General features: G+C 60.6%; 1 protein-coding gene across 2 annotated transcripts in view; it reads left to right on the top strand.

The window, feature by feature from the left end:
- Window positions 1-15,443, top strand: part of PITPNM3 (PITPNM family member 3) — a 60,501-nt gene that overhangs the window by 15,161 nt on the left and 29,897 nt on the right. For both annotated transcript variants that reach the window (XM_039254538.1, XM_039254537.1), the window contains exon 3: window positions 4,882-4,989. In XM_039254538.1, coding sequence (XP_039110469.1) covers window positions 4,882-4,989 — 108 coding nt within the window. The remainder of the gene's footprint in view (window positions 1-4,881; window positions 4,990-15,443) is intronic.

Raw genomic sequence — 15,443 nt, 5'->3', positions numbered from 1 at the left:
AAGCCTCAGGAAGGGGACCCCTGCGGGGGGTCAGCGTCTCTCCCTCCTGGACGCTGCGCGCCACACTTCACCTGTGCCCGGTCCGTGAGCCTCCGCGGCGGGCGCGCCGGCTGTGCCCGGGCCACCTCGGGGCTGTGCCCGGGGCCCGCGAGCGGTGGGGGCGCTGGGCCTCCCCGACGGGCGACACCCCTGAGCGGGTCAGCGGGTGTTAAGGACGCAGGCCCCTAACGTAGTCGGGTCGGCAGCACCCTCTCCGCAGTCACGAGGGGAGGCGGCGGGGTGACCGTTCCAGGGACTGAGGAGCCCGTGCGCCAGGGTCGAGGGCCGGCCTTGAGGCAGAGGAGAGGCGGCTGTCTGCCCGAGACCCTGTGCGGGGCGCGTAGGATCAGCGGCGGAGGGGGGGCGGGGCGGGGCGACTGTTGCAGACCCCCGGGGGGTGCGAGGGGTCGGGGGTGGCGGGGGGCAGCATGGAGGGCGTGGTTCAGGGCGACGAAGAACTGGAAGCAGGGAGTGCAGGTGTGCGCGCCAACGCGGGTGCGCCTTTCAGGCTCCGGGTGAGAGCGCACACCCGGGGCAGGTGCTGGCGACAGTGGGCGGCGGCCGGAGGTCCCCACGGACACGCGCCTGCCTGTCCGCCGCCTCCACCCAGGGGCCCCGTCCTCATGTGGCCAGCTTGGCCCCACCTGAGGAGGTCACCATATCTGGGGGGCTGACTCACTCCCGGGACGCCAGCTTGAAAATGCCTGGCCCAACGGGGCCTGGAAGCAGAAACAGACTCGGAAGACATCTGGGCCCAGAGCGGGACACTGGGGACATGGTCTCATGGTCTCAGCCATGCCACTGACCTTCTCTGGGCCTCAGTGTCCCGGTCAGCTCCGTGCCTGCGGAGGCGGGGAGTACCCAGTTCAGGTCAGGGGCCTTTCAGGGAGGCAGAGCTGGGCAGACCGAGGCCAAGCCTCACCCAGCCCGTGTGGGACCCGGGTACGTCTCCGGCTGGTGTCTGGCTGGAGCGGCTGCTGGGGCTGCTTCTTAGCAGCTAACCCACAGTGTGACAGCAGCGGTGCCGATATTTTGATGCTTAGGACACTTTTATTTAAAATATTTTGCAGTTGGGGCGCCTGGGTGGCTTAGTCGGTTAAGCGTCCGACTTTCGCTTAGGTCATGATCTTGAGGTTCGTGGGTTCGAGCCCCGCGTCCAGCTCTGTGCTGACTGCCAGCTCAGAGCCTGGAGCCTGTTTCAGTCTGTGACTCCCTCTCTCTCTGACCTTCCCCTCCTCACGCTGTCTCTCTCTCCTAGAAATAAATAAAATTTTAAAAATAAAATAAAATAAAATAAAATATTTTGCAGCTCATCAGGATCAGCTTCCCTGATGGTGGGACCGCTTGCAGCCGGAGGCACTGGGGGTGGGCCGGCCAGCCACACCCCACCCCTCGGGCCTGAGCAGCTGAGGGCACGTGCCGCCCCCACCCTGTGCCCTACAGGCTGCGGAGGCCTCCTTCCTCCTGACTGCCCTCCCCACCTCCCGTGTGCTCTGGGCTGTCCCCTGGACAAGGCCGTTGGGGTCTCTGGCTCCAGGCAGTAGGAGGTGAAGCTGTTCTCTGCTCCCAGCCAGCAGCACACAGCCCCCGGGCCCAGGCCATGCATGTCCGGGACTTGGGCACGAGTTCGGGGCCATCCGGGTCCCTGACACACCCTGGGCAGGATGCCGGCTCCATGGGCCACGGCGGCAGGCCTGTGGCCTCACGTGGCTGGTGCCCCATTTAGGTGCTGCAGGGTAGGTGTTGGGGTCCGGGCTCCCAGACCCAGAAGAGGTGCGTCCCTCCTGTCAAAGGATATCTGGGGGCCACGGCCCCGTCTACCAGGGCTGGGGTGCAGAGCGAGGGCAAACGCAGGGGGCCGAGAGGGGTCCACAGGGTCTTTGAGTTCAGCACCACCACCGTCTCCAGGCTGGGAAACTGAGGCCAGAGGGCTGGGAGGCCTGTGCGGGGTCACTCGGTTACTGAGGTCAGGCCAGGCGGGGACTAGGATCCACTTATCCGTGAGTAACTGCCCCTCGGGGACCAGACACTGCCCTCGCACGGCGGTGTCCCCGCGCTCGGGGCCTCGGGCCGTGGTGGGGGTGGAAGACAGGTGAGCTGTGAGATGAGGGAGTGGACCCCTCACCAGCCAGTGAAATGGCAGAAACTGGAAACACTCCACACTGTTGTCCAGGAAGGGGCGGCTAAAACCAGGCCCGGCCGCCAGGCCCCCGCGGGGCACCAGTCACCCACCTGCCGAGTTGGGGGCGTTGGGACTTGCCCCAAACTGGGGGGGAGGAGTGGCCCACGGTCCAGCCAGAGGCTCGGCTGCAGCCCCCACGGGCCGTCCCTCAGCACAGCGCCCACCCGACAGGAAGGGGAGTGGGGCCCCCAGGAAGCACCACGAACCACGCCACAGGTGGACGGAGTGGCGCGGGACCTGGGGCCACCAGGTGCGCACCTCGCGTGAATGAATGTGGCTCTGCCAGAGTGCAAGGCTCGGGGGTCCTGGAGGGAGGAGGCGGGAGGACAGACAGACAGATGGACAGAGCACCTGCGTGACTGGGACCCCATGTACTAGAAACTCTGTGATGCCTCAGGGCATAAGCAGCTTACGGCCCGAGTGGGAGGGAGGCGGAGGGGGGAGGGGAAGGAAGGGAGGGGGAAGAGGGGGTGAAACTCAGGAGATGGTGTCAGGGGTGTGTCCGTGTGTCAGCACCTACCAACTTGTACTTTTATTTTTTTTTAATTATATTTAATGTTTGTTTATTTTTGAGAGAGACACAGAGTGTGAGCGGGGGAGGGGCAGAGAGAGAGGGAGACGCAGAATCTGAAGCAGCTCCAGGTTCTGAGCTCTCAGCACAGAGCCCGACGTGGGGCTTGAATGGGAAGCGGCTAGATGGTGACCTGAGCTGAAGTCGGATGTTTAACTGAGCCCCCCAGGTGCCCCCCCCCCACTTTTAAGGTACTTTTAAGTATGTTTAGTTCACTGATCGCCGTTCTGCCTCCGTGTCCCTGTTCAAAGTGAAGGATCCCCCCCAACATAACATAAGGGACCGGGGAGGGGTGATGGGTGAGGCCCAGGCCCCTTCCCTCAGCTCGTTCTTTTAGGCCTCCTCTCCCCACATCTAGACGAGAACTGGCTCATTGCCGTGGACCCGCACATAGGGCTGGGCCCCCGAGGTCGCAGGGGTTGGGGCACAGCTGAGCCCCCTCCGGGCGGGACGCTGGAGGTTTCTGCCGCCGTGTCTCCTGTGTCCCTGCTCTGGTGTCCCCGTGCCCAGTGGACACCCTGCTTCCCCCCTGGTGGGAGGCCGGGCAGAGAGCTGCCCTCGGTCCTGTGGAGACCCTGCTTCCTGCTCCAGTCCCTGCTTCTGGTAAGGAGCTGGTAAACCACCGATTTTACAGACCGTGGCCTGCAATCCACCCGGGGCCTGCCCAGAACACAGCGCTGCCCAGAGGTGTAGACGTGTGCCCAGAGGGAGCACACGGGGCTCGGGAAGTCGTCTGGGCATGTGTAGAGCTTGGCTGGGGGCTGGGCGGCCGATCCAGGACGTCCAGGCAGGCCGCCAGGGTTTGAGGACTCTTGAAATCGTGTCGTTGGGTTTCAGTCCTGGCTCTAGCGGGTGACCTTGGGCGAGGTACTGAGCTGCTCCGTGTTTCAGATTCCTTGTCTCTAAAACGCGGTTGACGAGGACTGTACCTTTTCAGTATTGTGTTGAGAATCGGGGGAGGTGACGTTTGTTACCCATGATGAGCATCTCAGTGCAGAGGGAGTGTTTAAGCAGTGTTGTTAGATAAATCGAGTAGGTGAACCCCTGAGGCTGGAGAAGGTGTCCCAGCCAGAAGTGGGCGCGAGGGAACTGAGCGCCGGAGCAGTCAGAACTCTGGACAGCTCCCCTTGCTCTGCCACGTCGGTACCACCTTGGCCGCGAAATGGGTCCTGTCCCTTTATTCCCGGTTGTCAAGGGGTTGCGGACTTTCCCCACCAGCCTTTAGTACCTGCTCCGAGAGAGGGCGCCGCAGGGGCAGGCGATACCCATGGGTTTGTCCTGAGGGAACGCCTCTCTCTGGGATGAGGGGCTGCACCAGGTGTGTGCGGATGTCGTATGGGACCTTACGTTCCATGTGGTTTGGGGAATACAACCCCGCTGACTTCAGAGTAATCGCCGAGCTCGGGCTGGGGAAGGGCACGGACAGAGGGGGGCGTGGGGAGAACAGGGTGTTACTAGGTTCATACGGTTGAGATGAGAGCCAGTGGTTCCGTGCGGCTCAAGGCTTGTTTGGAGCAGACGTCCGCCCCCCCCCCCCCCCCCCCCCCCCCCCCCCCCCCCCCCCCCCCCCCCCGTTCCCGCACACCTGCTCCTGGCCCCCTGGCGCCCTGATGCCTGCGGCGGCTCTTTCTCAGGCAGAGCAGTGACCACAATGTCTTTACCTGTGGCACCCCCTGTGCTCTGAGACCTTTATCCCCACGATCTCAGCTCTGCGAGGTGGACCCTGCCAGTCCCGTTTTTCTGATGGGAAAACTGAGCCTCAGAGAAGTCAAGTCACTTACCAAAAGAAACACTCCTCACAACTGGAGAGGTTTTTCTTTTCCTTCTTTTCGGAAAATGCCGCCCTCGGTGCTGGGAACGGACCCTCGTGTGGGGTCGCAGCCCCTCCCACGATGGCCCCCTGGTTACTTTCTTCAGGTGCGGCACGTGGGGGCCGCGGGGCACAGCGGGACGCCTGCTCGCAGCAGAAGCTTCCTGAACGTGTCGTGTGGTCCAGAAGCACAGACACGTCCAGTCGGCGAGGTGTGCGTCCACGGCTCGGGTCACCTAGACACAGCCCACTGCTCACGCCCGTCTGCTCCCCCCACAGAGGAGGCAGCTGAAGGGAAGAATTCCATCCTCGTCGGGATGAGCCAGTGGAACTCCAACGACCTGGTGGAGCAGATGGAGACCCTGGGGCGGCTGGAGGCGCAGCAGGGTGAGGTCCCGGGTGTGTGCGCCTGTGTGCGGGGTGGCGCGGTCCCGGGTGTGTGCGTGTGTGTGCAGGGCAGCAGGGTCCCCGGGTGTGTGCGCGTGTGTGTGGGGCGGCGGGGTCCCCGGGTGTGTGCGTGTGTGAGCGGGGCAGCGGGGTCCCCGGGTGTGTGCACGTGTGTGCGGGGCGGCGGGGACACGGGGTGTGTGCACATGTGCTGTGGGGTGGGGGCACGGGGGTGCGGCTCCCAGGGTGTGTGCACACGTGTTCAGGGCAATGGGGGCACAGGGGTGGGGTCCCCGGGGTGTGTGCACACGTGCTGCGGGGCGGGGCACTGGCGTCCTGGCAGCGGGGGGCGGGGCTCACTTCAGGTCTTCCGTGAAGTCTGTCTCCCAGCTGCTGCCCCTCCCCCCGCCCACGCCCCCTGGGCTCTGGGACCTGCGGGATGTGCGCACGGCTGTCCGCACGGAGCTGCTGGGGCAGGAGTTCGAGTCCACAGGGTGACCCCGGGGACAGGCGGCGGGGACAGGCTCCGTGGAGCAGGCTCGGGGTCCGCTGGTTAGGCTGGGAGCCTTTGAGAAGGGACCCGGCAGGGTGGCCATGGTGTGGGGCTGCGGGCCTGGGAAGGGGACCCGCCCAGGAGGCACCTGGAAATGAAAGGGGAGCTTGGCCAGGAGGTTAGTCGGTGGGCAGAGCAGGCCCAGCCATTTCGCGCTAACGCATTGTTTATTGAGCACCTACTGTGTACAAGTGCTTGGTGGGAGGAGGGAAGGTGACGTGCTGAGGTCTCTGCCTGTGACATGGTGACGCTGTACGATCAGGATGTCGGGGGTCAGGCTGGGCTGATGGCTGCTGGGCCCGGGGTAGGGGGGAGGCGGGAGTGGGGAGCGGGACGGGTGCCTCACAGGGAGGCTGCGGGCCAGGCGTGGAGAGACGAGTGGAGGGTGTAGCTTAGCCGAAAGGTCGTAAAAGAGAGAGGGCTGTGTGTGCGTGAGGTCACTCAGGAGTGAGGGACAGATCGCAAACCGCACCTGGGGTCCACGGTGCCACCCTCCGCACCTGTCGTCCTGGGGCCAGTGTTTCCTGCCCCTCGTCCCATACGGCCCCCTCCTGCCCCCGCCCCCCTCAGTCAGGGTCTGGGCCAGGCCTCCCTCTCCGGAGCAGTTCCGGGACGGGAGAGGGTCCGCGCCCCCCCTGCGGGTGGCCAGGTTGGTGCTGGTGTCTCGTCCGTAGCCTCTGCTGCTTTCCCCGAGCCCCTTCCCCACCCCTCGGCTCGGCGCCCTCCCCAGGTGTGGGCCCGGCTGTCGGAGGGACGGTGACGCTGCAGGAGGGGGCTGAGCTCGGGGCCTCAGGTGGGAGGCTCCGGGGACACGGGAACGTCCCTTTGCTGCTCCTCCAAAGGAGTGGGTCTGCTTTTCACTCCCATCAGGGACGGAGCAGCCCTCAGGGACCCCGCCCCGTGGGGGGCTTCACTCCCATCAGGGACCCCGCCCCATGGGGGGCTTCACTTTAGCACCGTTTGCATGGGCTGGGGCCACGCTGCCGAGGTGATGGTGTGGTTTCCAACCACTGGTCCCGCAGCCTCCGTCCACTGGAATCTTCCATGTTCCGTGGGTCCGTCTGCTTTCTCCTCTGGTTCCCGTGCTGGTTCCTTCTTCGTCTTCGGCCCGGTTACAGGTTTGCATTTTCTTGGTGAGTCTGGCCTGGTGTGTACATGTACCCATAGAGACATACACGTATACGTGTGCGTGTAACTGCGTATGCATGTGTACACGCGTCACGTATGCATACATGTGTGTGTATGACATAAAACAAATAATACGTGTATGTATAATATATAATATGATATATTGATATGCCTATATATAATATATATAATATTTCCATAAACGGGGCGCCTGGGTGGCTCAGTCAGTTCAGCGTCTGACTTCGGCTCAGCTCGTGATCTCACAGTTTGTGAGTTTGAGCCTGATGTCGGGCTCTGTGCTGACAGCTCAGAGCCTGAAGCTGCTTCAGATTCTGTGTCTCCCTCACTCTCTGCCTCCCCCCTGCTCACGCTCTGTCTCTCTCTCCCTCTGTCTTTCTCTTTCTCTTTCTCAAAAATAAATTAGCATTAAAAAAGTTTGCTAAAATATTTATGTAAGTATATTCAGATACATATGTATTTATGTGTACATACACACACATATACGCACAATTTATTTTTATTATTTTTTAAAGTATTTTTTCTTTTTAATGTTTCCTTATTTCTTTTGAGAGGGAGAGAGCACGAGCAGGGGAGAGGCATAGAGAGAGAGAGAATCCCAAGCAGGCTCTGTGTGGTCAGCGCAGAGCCTGACATGGGGCTCGAACCCACGAAACAGGAGATGATGACCTGAGCTAAAATCGAGAGTCAGAGGCTCAGCTGAGGAGCCCCCCAGGCGCCCCTCAAGTGTTTCCTGGTCTGTGATTCCCCTTGTAAAGCTTACATTAGACGGAGGCTGGACCCGTGTCTCCCCTTGCCCTCCCTGCTGTTGATTCCTGGTCCCGCCTGGGCTCCAGAAACTTCCCTTGGCTCTAACAGTCAGCAGCTCACCAGTTTCGCTTCTTCAGCTGTCGCCATTCCTCTGGTGACTCTTCTGTGGAGTTTTTTTTGTTTTGTTTCTCATTAGAACAATCATCTTTTCATTTTCACGCCCTCTGGGTTTTTTTTTCCAGATACTGATACAACCTGATAGTGCCCGTGGGTGCCGTGGATTCGGTCTGTGCTTTTCACAGCCTCCCTCTCCCTGCGCTTTTGTTTCAGAGCCTCCTGGCGGGTTAGAAGTGGGTGGGAGTGGACCCCACACACTTCAGTTTGGGCCAATCAGCCAAAGATGCCAAAGCAAGATTACGGCACAGCCAGGCACCACCTTGTCTCCAGTGACCTCGGGAGGCACAGAGCCGCCATTGACATCGTCCAAGCAAAGTCGATCTTGCCAAGCGCTTTTTAAACATCGAGATATACTTCCCATACCAGACAGTCCACCCCTTCAAGCACGCAGCTCAGCGGTTCCTGTGGGTTTAGTTGGGCGGCTGTCTGGCACTACCCGACCTGGTTCCAGAACATCTTCATCTCCCCAGAAAGAAACCCGTACCTGTCAGCAGTCACCCGCCACTTTCCTCTCCTCAAAACCCTGGAGTTTCACATAAATGGGACCCATTAGTATGTGACCATTCGTATTTGATGTCTGCCTGAGCGTCGTGTCTTTGAGGCTCATCCGTGCCGTGGCCCGGACCAGACCTTTATTCCATTTTATGGTCGGATAATAGTCCCCTGCACGGCCGCCCTGCCTCCTGTCCATCCATTCATCAGCCGGCGGGTGTTGGGGTGTTTTCACTTTCTTACGGTGATGAGTCACGCTGCCTGAGTGTTCATGCGCAGGCTTGGTTTTGTAAGATGTAATTTACTGCCAAGTTGGCTCACACACAGGGTGTACAGTGTGCTCTTGGCTTTGGGAGTAGATGCCCGTGATTCATGCCTACAGACAACACCCAGTGCTCTTCCCAACAAGCGCCCTCCTCAGTGCCCATCCCCCATTCCCCTCTCCCCCGCCCCCCTTCCACCCTCCCCCCCTTCCACCCTCCCCCACCCCCTCAGTTTGTTCTCTGTATTTAAGAGTCTCCTATGGTTTGCCTCCCTCCCTCCCTCTCCGTTTGTAACTATTGTTCCCCTTCTCTTCCCCCCTTGGTCTTCTGTTAAGTTTCTCAACATCCATGTAGCAGTGAAGATGTGTTCTGTCTGTCCTTCTCTGCCTGACTTATTTCACTCAGCATAACACCTTCCAGATCCGTCCACGTTGCTGCAAATGGCAGGATTTCACTCTTTCTCATTGCCATGGAGTATTCCATCGTATGATAAACCACGTCTTCTTGATCCATCCGTCCGCTGATGGACACTTAGGCTCTTTCCATGTTTTGGCTGTTGTTGAGCGTGCTGCTGTGAACATTGGGGTACACGTGCCCCTACGCATCATACTCCTGTGTCCCTTGGGTCAATTCCTAGCAGAGCTGTTGCTGGGTCAGGGGAGTTCTATTGTTCATTTTTTTGAGGAACCTCCACACTGTTTCCCAGAGGGGCTGCACCCGTTTACGTTCCCACCAACAGTGTAGGAGGGTGCCCGTGTCTCCACATCCTCGCCAGCATCTGTTGTTTCCTGAGTTGTTAGTTTTAGTCACTGGTGTGAGGTGGTATCTCAGTGTTGCTTTGATTTGTCTTTCCCTGATGATAAGTGACACTGAGCATCTTTTCATGTGTCTGGTGGCCATCTGGATGTCTTCTTTGGAAAAGTGTCTGTTCATGTCTTCTGTGCATTTCTTCACTGGGTTACTTGTTTCTCAGATGTTGAGTTTGGTAAATTATTTATAGATTTTGGATATTAAGCCTTTATCCAAATGTCATTGGCAGATACCTTTACCGTTCTGTTGGCGTGTTTTTGTGAGGACGTAGTTCCGGTTCTCTTGGGCACAGCGCAGGAGTGGGACTGCTGGGAACCCCCACGTTACCTTCCCAGAGCTCAGCCTTCCCCACGCTCTTGCCAGCACTTGTCTGTTGTTTGAGAATGGCCGTGCGAGTGGGTGTGACACGGTGTATGACTGGTCTGGATTTGCATTTTCCTAGTGACAGATGATGGGGAGCGTGTGCTCACGTGCCTGGTGGCCATTGTTTATTCTGTTTGGAGAAATTCAGATTCTTTGCCCATTTTATTTTATTTGTTTGTTTATTTATTTATTTTTGAGACAGAGCACACGTGAGGGAGGGGCAGAGAGAAGGAGACACAGAATCTGAAACAGGCTCCAGGCTGTCAGCACAGAGCCTGATGTGGGACTCGAACCCACAAACCGTGAGATCATGACCTGAGCCGAAGTCGGATGCTTAACCGACTGAGCCACCCAGGTGCCCTTCTTTGCCCATTTTAAAATCAGGTTGTTTGCCTCTCTTTTGTTGAGTTGTGAATGTCCTTTACGTACCGTGGACACTAGGCTCTTACCAGTTACGTGATTTTCAGTTACTTTCTCCCAGTCTGAGGGGTTGTCTTTTCACTTTTTTTGATAATACTCTTTGGAGTGCAAATTTTTGAAATTCTGATGAAGCCCAGTTTACCTATTTTGCCTTTATTGTTTCTGCATTTGAGGCCATATCTAAGAAACCACCTGCTAATATGAAGTCACGGAGATTTACCCTTTGTTTTCCCTGAAGAGTTTTATAATTTTATCTCTTAGATTTAGGTCTTTGATCCAGTTAGAGTTCATTTTTATTTTATTTTAAAATTTTAAGTGTTTTACTTACTTTTTAAAGAGAGTGAGAGTGAGAGCATGAGCAGGGAAAGAGCAGAGAGAGAGGGAGACAGAGAATCCGAAGCAGCTCCAGGCTCTGAGCTGTCAGCACAGAGCCCGATAGGGGGCTCAAACCCACAAACCGTGAGATCATGACCTAAGCGAAAGTCGGACGCTTAACTGACTAAGCCACCCAGGCGCCCCACTTAGGTTTATTTTTAAAGGGGGATGATTCCTTAGGATTTTCTACGGGCAAGGTCATGTCCATCTCCAGCAGGTAGTTGTTTTTTCTTTCTAACCTGGATGCCTTTTTATTTCCTTCCTTGCCTGGCCTTCCTGGCTACAATCTCTAGTACGACGACTGAATAGAACCGGCGGGAGCCAGCATCTTGTTCCCGATCTTCTGGGGACTTTTCAGTGTTTTGCCATTAAGTAAGATGTTAGGTGGCTGGTTGGTTGTTTCTGGTTTGTAGTTGTTATTTATCTGGTCAGGGAAGTTCCCTCCTATCCTGGGTTTGATCAGCGCTTTTATCATGAAAAGGTGTCGGATTTTGCCAAATGCTTTTTCTGCGTCTGTTGACATGATTGTGTGGGTTTTGTCCTTTTTTTCTGCGACTGTGATTGATTTTCATTTGTTGAACAGCTTCCCGTTCCTTGGAGAAATTCCACTCGGTCCTTGCCACAGCTGCTCATCTCTCATGCTCAAGGTTTCCACGTTTCTTTCAGAATAATTTATGCTCACAGGCTGTGAGCTGTCACTTAAGGGACAAACTTGTTTTAGGAACTGAGTGTCCCCAGGGACACATTCTCACTGGCCGGAGGGAGGCAGTCTCCGCCCAGGTGTCCCCGACCAACTTCTGCTACACCGGTGTCCCGTTGGGCTGCCTTCCGCCCCGTCCCTCCTGGGCTCTGGCTCATGTGCTGTCTGCACGATGTGAGTCTCCAGCGGTGGCCCCTGGGCCGGCGGCGGCGGCGGCACTTGGAAACTCGTCAGGAGTGTGAGTTCTTGAGCCCCGCCCAGACTCGGCGAGTCCGTGATTTAAGTGCCCTGGTCGTTCCGGTGCTTGCTGCAGTCTGACAGCCGCCGGTTATCATGCCCGGAACTGGCCAAGGGGCCCACAGATCCTCTTTCCTGGATTCCCCCTCCCTCAGCCTCTGAGTTTGGCATCTTTTTCCCACACTGTTGGTTTTCCTCTAATATTGAGTGATGTTGACCGTGAACTCTGCTTAGTATTTGCACCTCCCCCTTAGCCGGTCTCCGGATGATGTGATGTGTCTGGTTATTGCAAACAGCTGTCATCTAATTATTGGGGAGGGTAGGACATGCTGGAGGACATTAGCTTCTGGTTAATTCTCAGTGTTTTCTGCTTGCCCGGCTGTGCTGTTCCTCAGACGCTCGGCCCTTCCCAGCCCCGGGGCAGTTGCCTCTGTCCGCCCAGTGGGCGTGGGGGGGAGGCCCGTGCCCGCTGGGTGGTACAGAACTTCCTTTGCTGCTGCGTTTTCCATCCAGGAGCCCCTCTCTCCCCCGCGCTGGCCGGTCCTTTGGCCACAGACCTTCCTTGGTGGGATTGAGGTTGTGGCTCCGCCTCTGCTCGCTCAGCCTTACGGATTGGACCTCCGCAGTCGCACGGACCTCCCTGGGAGGGCCTCCCACTTGATCGTTTTGCGCGGGCTCTTTGCACAAACTTGGGAGCCAGCCCTGCCTCCCTCCATGGCTTCTCTGCCGCCCACCTTTCGCAGATGCCTGACGGCTTCAGGTCTGTGAAGGACACCCCTTCTTATTTCACGGTCCTGGCGAAGATGTATTTAATGCGGGAGAGGAGGCCTGGATCATGCGGTGAGCTCGCTGTCGTCCTCAGACGTGGGCCCAGGACCGGCCCTGCGGTGAGGCTGGCCAGCAGGTTTCCGTCATCCGCGGAACGAAGGGTGGACCCCCACCCGCGTGAAGGCCGTCAGTGTGGCTGTCACCCGCTCTAGCCGTTGTCGTTGTGTGGGGACAGCGAGCCCACCCTGGCCCGCGGGAACCCAGCAGCGCGGCGGCTCCCACGAGGGGCGGTCAGACCCTTCCCACGGCGGACTCCGGTCTGGGACTCCTCGCTTCCCGGCCGTGCTCCCCGCCTCTCCTGCTTGGCCTGTGCTCTAGACAGCCCTCCGGGGGGGCTGCAGGCTGACCAGCCAGCACTTTCTGGGGGCCTTCCGGATGCCCAGCCTCTCCCAGACCCCTGCCTTGCCCTGTTACGGCTCTAACTGGCCGCACGGCGGAGCTGGGCTGTCACTGCTGGTGCCGACCAGCCGGCCGCCTACAGCCATGCCTTCTGGGGTGTGCGCTTTGCATCCCTGTCTGCACCTGCAGCGATGAGGGGCTCCCCACATTCATGCCTCCCCCACCCCCGTGCACTGGACTCACCATCCCAGTGCTTTCTCCGTGCTGGTCCTTGTTGGGGACAGACCGATGGCTCAGAAATGGCTCCAGAGGGGGTGGGGCAGGCGCAGTCCGGGGAGCTGGTGGCCCACGAGAGCAGGACCACAGGACACAGGGGCGGGAGGGACACGCGGCCCCGGGGGCCTTGCTGGGCTCTGGACAGAGCCGGGGTCAGGAGCAAAGCTGCAGAGGAGCACGTGGGTTCATCTCACCTGAAGTCAGGGTGCGAGGTGCTGGGCTGGGGGTCGGAGAGGGGGTGGGGAGAGAGGGGTGGGGGGCCTGGAAGAGGCCGGAGGGGACGCCGATGCTGAAGGCCTGGAATGGCAAGCTGACTAGTGTTGGGTCGGGAGGGGGTCGCTGGGGATCCATGGAGTCGTTTAAGCCAGAGCCTCCTTCCAGGAAGATTATTGTGGAAGCCGTGTGCAGGGGTGCAGCGGGCTGGGTGACGGGGCACCTTGAGGCTGCAGCTTGGTGGGAGCAGGCGGGAGGGCGGGCTGCTGGCTTTGGAGCCCTGTTACCAGGCTAGCCCTGCACCCCAGCTGACACCGCCCCCCACCGTGGGGTCTGCCAGGCCCCCTCTGGCTTGTCGGGAGGGGAATTCCGAAGCCTTCCTCCTCCCCAGCCCCACCCCACCCCCCGTCCAAATGCCTCCCCAGCCTGCCTCCCCCAGGCCCCTGCCGTCCGAATGTTACCCCCCAGCTCCCCGAGGGCAGGGCCTGGGTTAGGGGTTAACTGTGGGCTCTGAATAGTTGTACCCTCAGATCTGCTGGTGAGCGCGGCCTGATGGGGCCGGGCTTGTGCTTGGCGGGCGGGCAGGCGCCCCGCTGCCTCCCGGAAATCTCCTGCCCTCCGGCTCCCAGCCCCGCCCTGCCTTCTCCTCCTCGCACCTGCCTGTGGGGGCCTGGCTGCAGGGTGGGCGGGGCCTGGCTGCAGGGTGTGCGGGGCCAGGGGCCCTTCGCCCTGTGTCTCGGGGCCTGGCAGCCATCCCGCCCGGGGCTGGCGGGGCGTCCGGCCCGTGACGTGGACCGCGAGCCCGTCAGTTGCCCGTCGGCCCGGGGCTGCCGGCAGCGGGAGGTGGGGCGTCCCAGCCGAGGCCCTGGCGTTGTGCGGCCTGGCATCGGGCCCCAGGAAGGTGTGCCGGCGACCTTGCACCTTGGGGAGCGGGGGTCCCCGGGCGTTGCTCCGGGAACTCGGGCTGCTCGGGAAGCTGCAGCGTGCGGCCAGGGTCCCCTTCAGGAGGGACCTCGGTCCTCAGGCTGGAGGCGCGGCCTCTGCGTTGCTCGCCTGTCTCCGCAGACGCTGGCGGGGCCACGTCGTGCCCTCACCTGGGCCGGGAAGCGGAAGAGGCCGAGACGAGGGCCGTTCAGCGTGGGGGTGGGGGTCTGCAGGGGAGCGAGGCCTCCGGCGGGGACTGGCGGCCTTCACGGGTGCCGGCCGGGGTGGTTCTCAGAGGACACGGCCCGTGTGACAGAGGAGGTGGTGGAAGGGCAGGTGGGGGTCCGGAACGCCCTCACCTGTGCAGGAAAGGTGTGCGGCTCCCGCCAGAACCACAGATTCAGGGAAGGAGACTCGATGGGTGGAGGGGGGCTGGGGGGGCGGCAGGGGGGCAGGTGGGTGGGGAGAGGGGCGTCGGGGTGAGTGGATGGGAGGGGAGCATTGGAGCGGGTGGGGGCATGGGGGCTGGAGAGGGTGTGGGGGTGAGGGGGGGCGCCAGGGTGGGGGGGGGCGGGGGCCGATGGCCCGGGGCGGGGTGGGGGGCACCAGAGGGCCGAGGAGCTCCGGGCGCTGTGTTCGCGAGAGGCCTGCCTCGCAGTCAGACCCGGAGGAAGGGGAGCCACTGCAGTCCATCCCCCGCAGAGGAGGGGGGGCGGGGGGGCCGCCCTCCCGGGGAAGCCGCCGGCACCCACCAGCCTTGCGCGGTCCCTGCCCCTCGCCCGGACGTAAGGACGCTCAGAGAGCGTGGCTGGGGGGGCGGCCGGGGCCGGTGAGGTCGCGGTCGGCCTGTTCTGTCCTCACTCGCTGGGCCTCGCGACTTGGTTGGGGAATAATTTATGCCCGAGGTTGAAGTTCAGAAAGTGTGTGTTGTGCTTCCTGACGGTTTGCGATGAGCCCGGCTGGTGGGAACTCAGTGGCGGGTGGCGTGGGCCCAGACGGGACCTAGAGAAGCTGGGAGAACAGGTGTGAGCGGGTCGCCGGCCGTCTCTCCGTGGCGCCAGCGTGAGGCGCCCTCTTCCTTCCTTGTGTCTCAGCGTTTCCCAGACTTTCAACGAGGAGATTCTGTGACTTTCACTGGCAGAAAAAACCTGCTCCCAGATGGGGAAAGCTGGTTCCATAGCCTGGGGGGCGGGGAGCTCTGCACGAAGGGAGGGTGTGCGGTCCGTGCACTCTGCAAATGTTGGCTGAGAAGCATGTTCCGGGTGTGGGGACACCGAGGAGTCCGAGCCTCAGAGGCAGACCCCGCAGGACCTGGGGAGCACGTGGGACCGAGGGAGGGGAAGGGCCGGCCGCCCCGCAGGCTGGGGAAGAAGGTGGTGCCTTTTGCTGAGCAAGGCTGGAGGGGGTGGCCCAGGAGCGGGGGCATCTGAGCTGTTGTGGGGGTAGCAGCAGGGCATGGGGGTCAGGAGCTGGAAAAGGGGCTGGCGATCTGCACTCTGACCGCCGGGGGTCCTCAGACAGGCCTGGCTCGTGCTTTGTGCTGCGTGAGGGCCCAGAGCGGCAGCGCCTGGCAGCGCACGTGCTGGAA

This window comes from Hyaena hyaena, unplaced genomic scaffold (assembly GCF_003009895.1).
Source record: "Hyaena hyaena isolate Hyena2069 unplaced genomic scaffold, ASM300989v1 scaffold_492, whole genome shotgun sequence".
NCBI lineage: Eukaryota > Metazoa > Chordata > Mammalia > Carnivora > Hyaenidae > Hyaena > Hyaena hyaena.
This window is presented reverse-complemented; position numbering and strand designations above follow the sequence as displayed.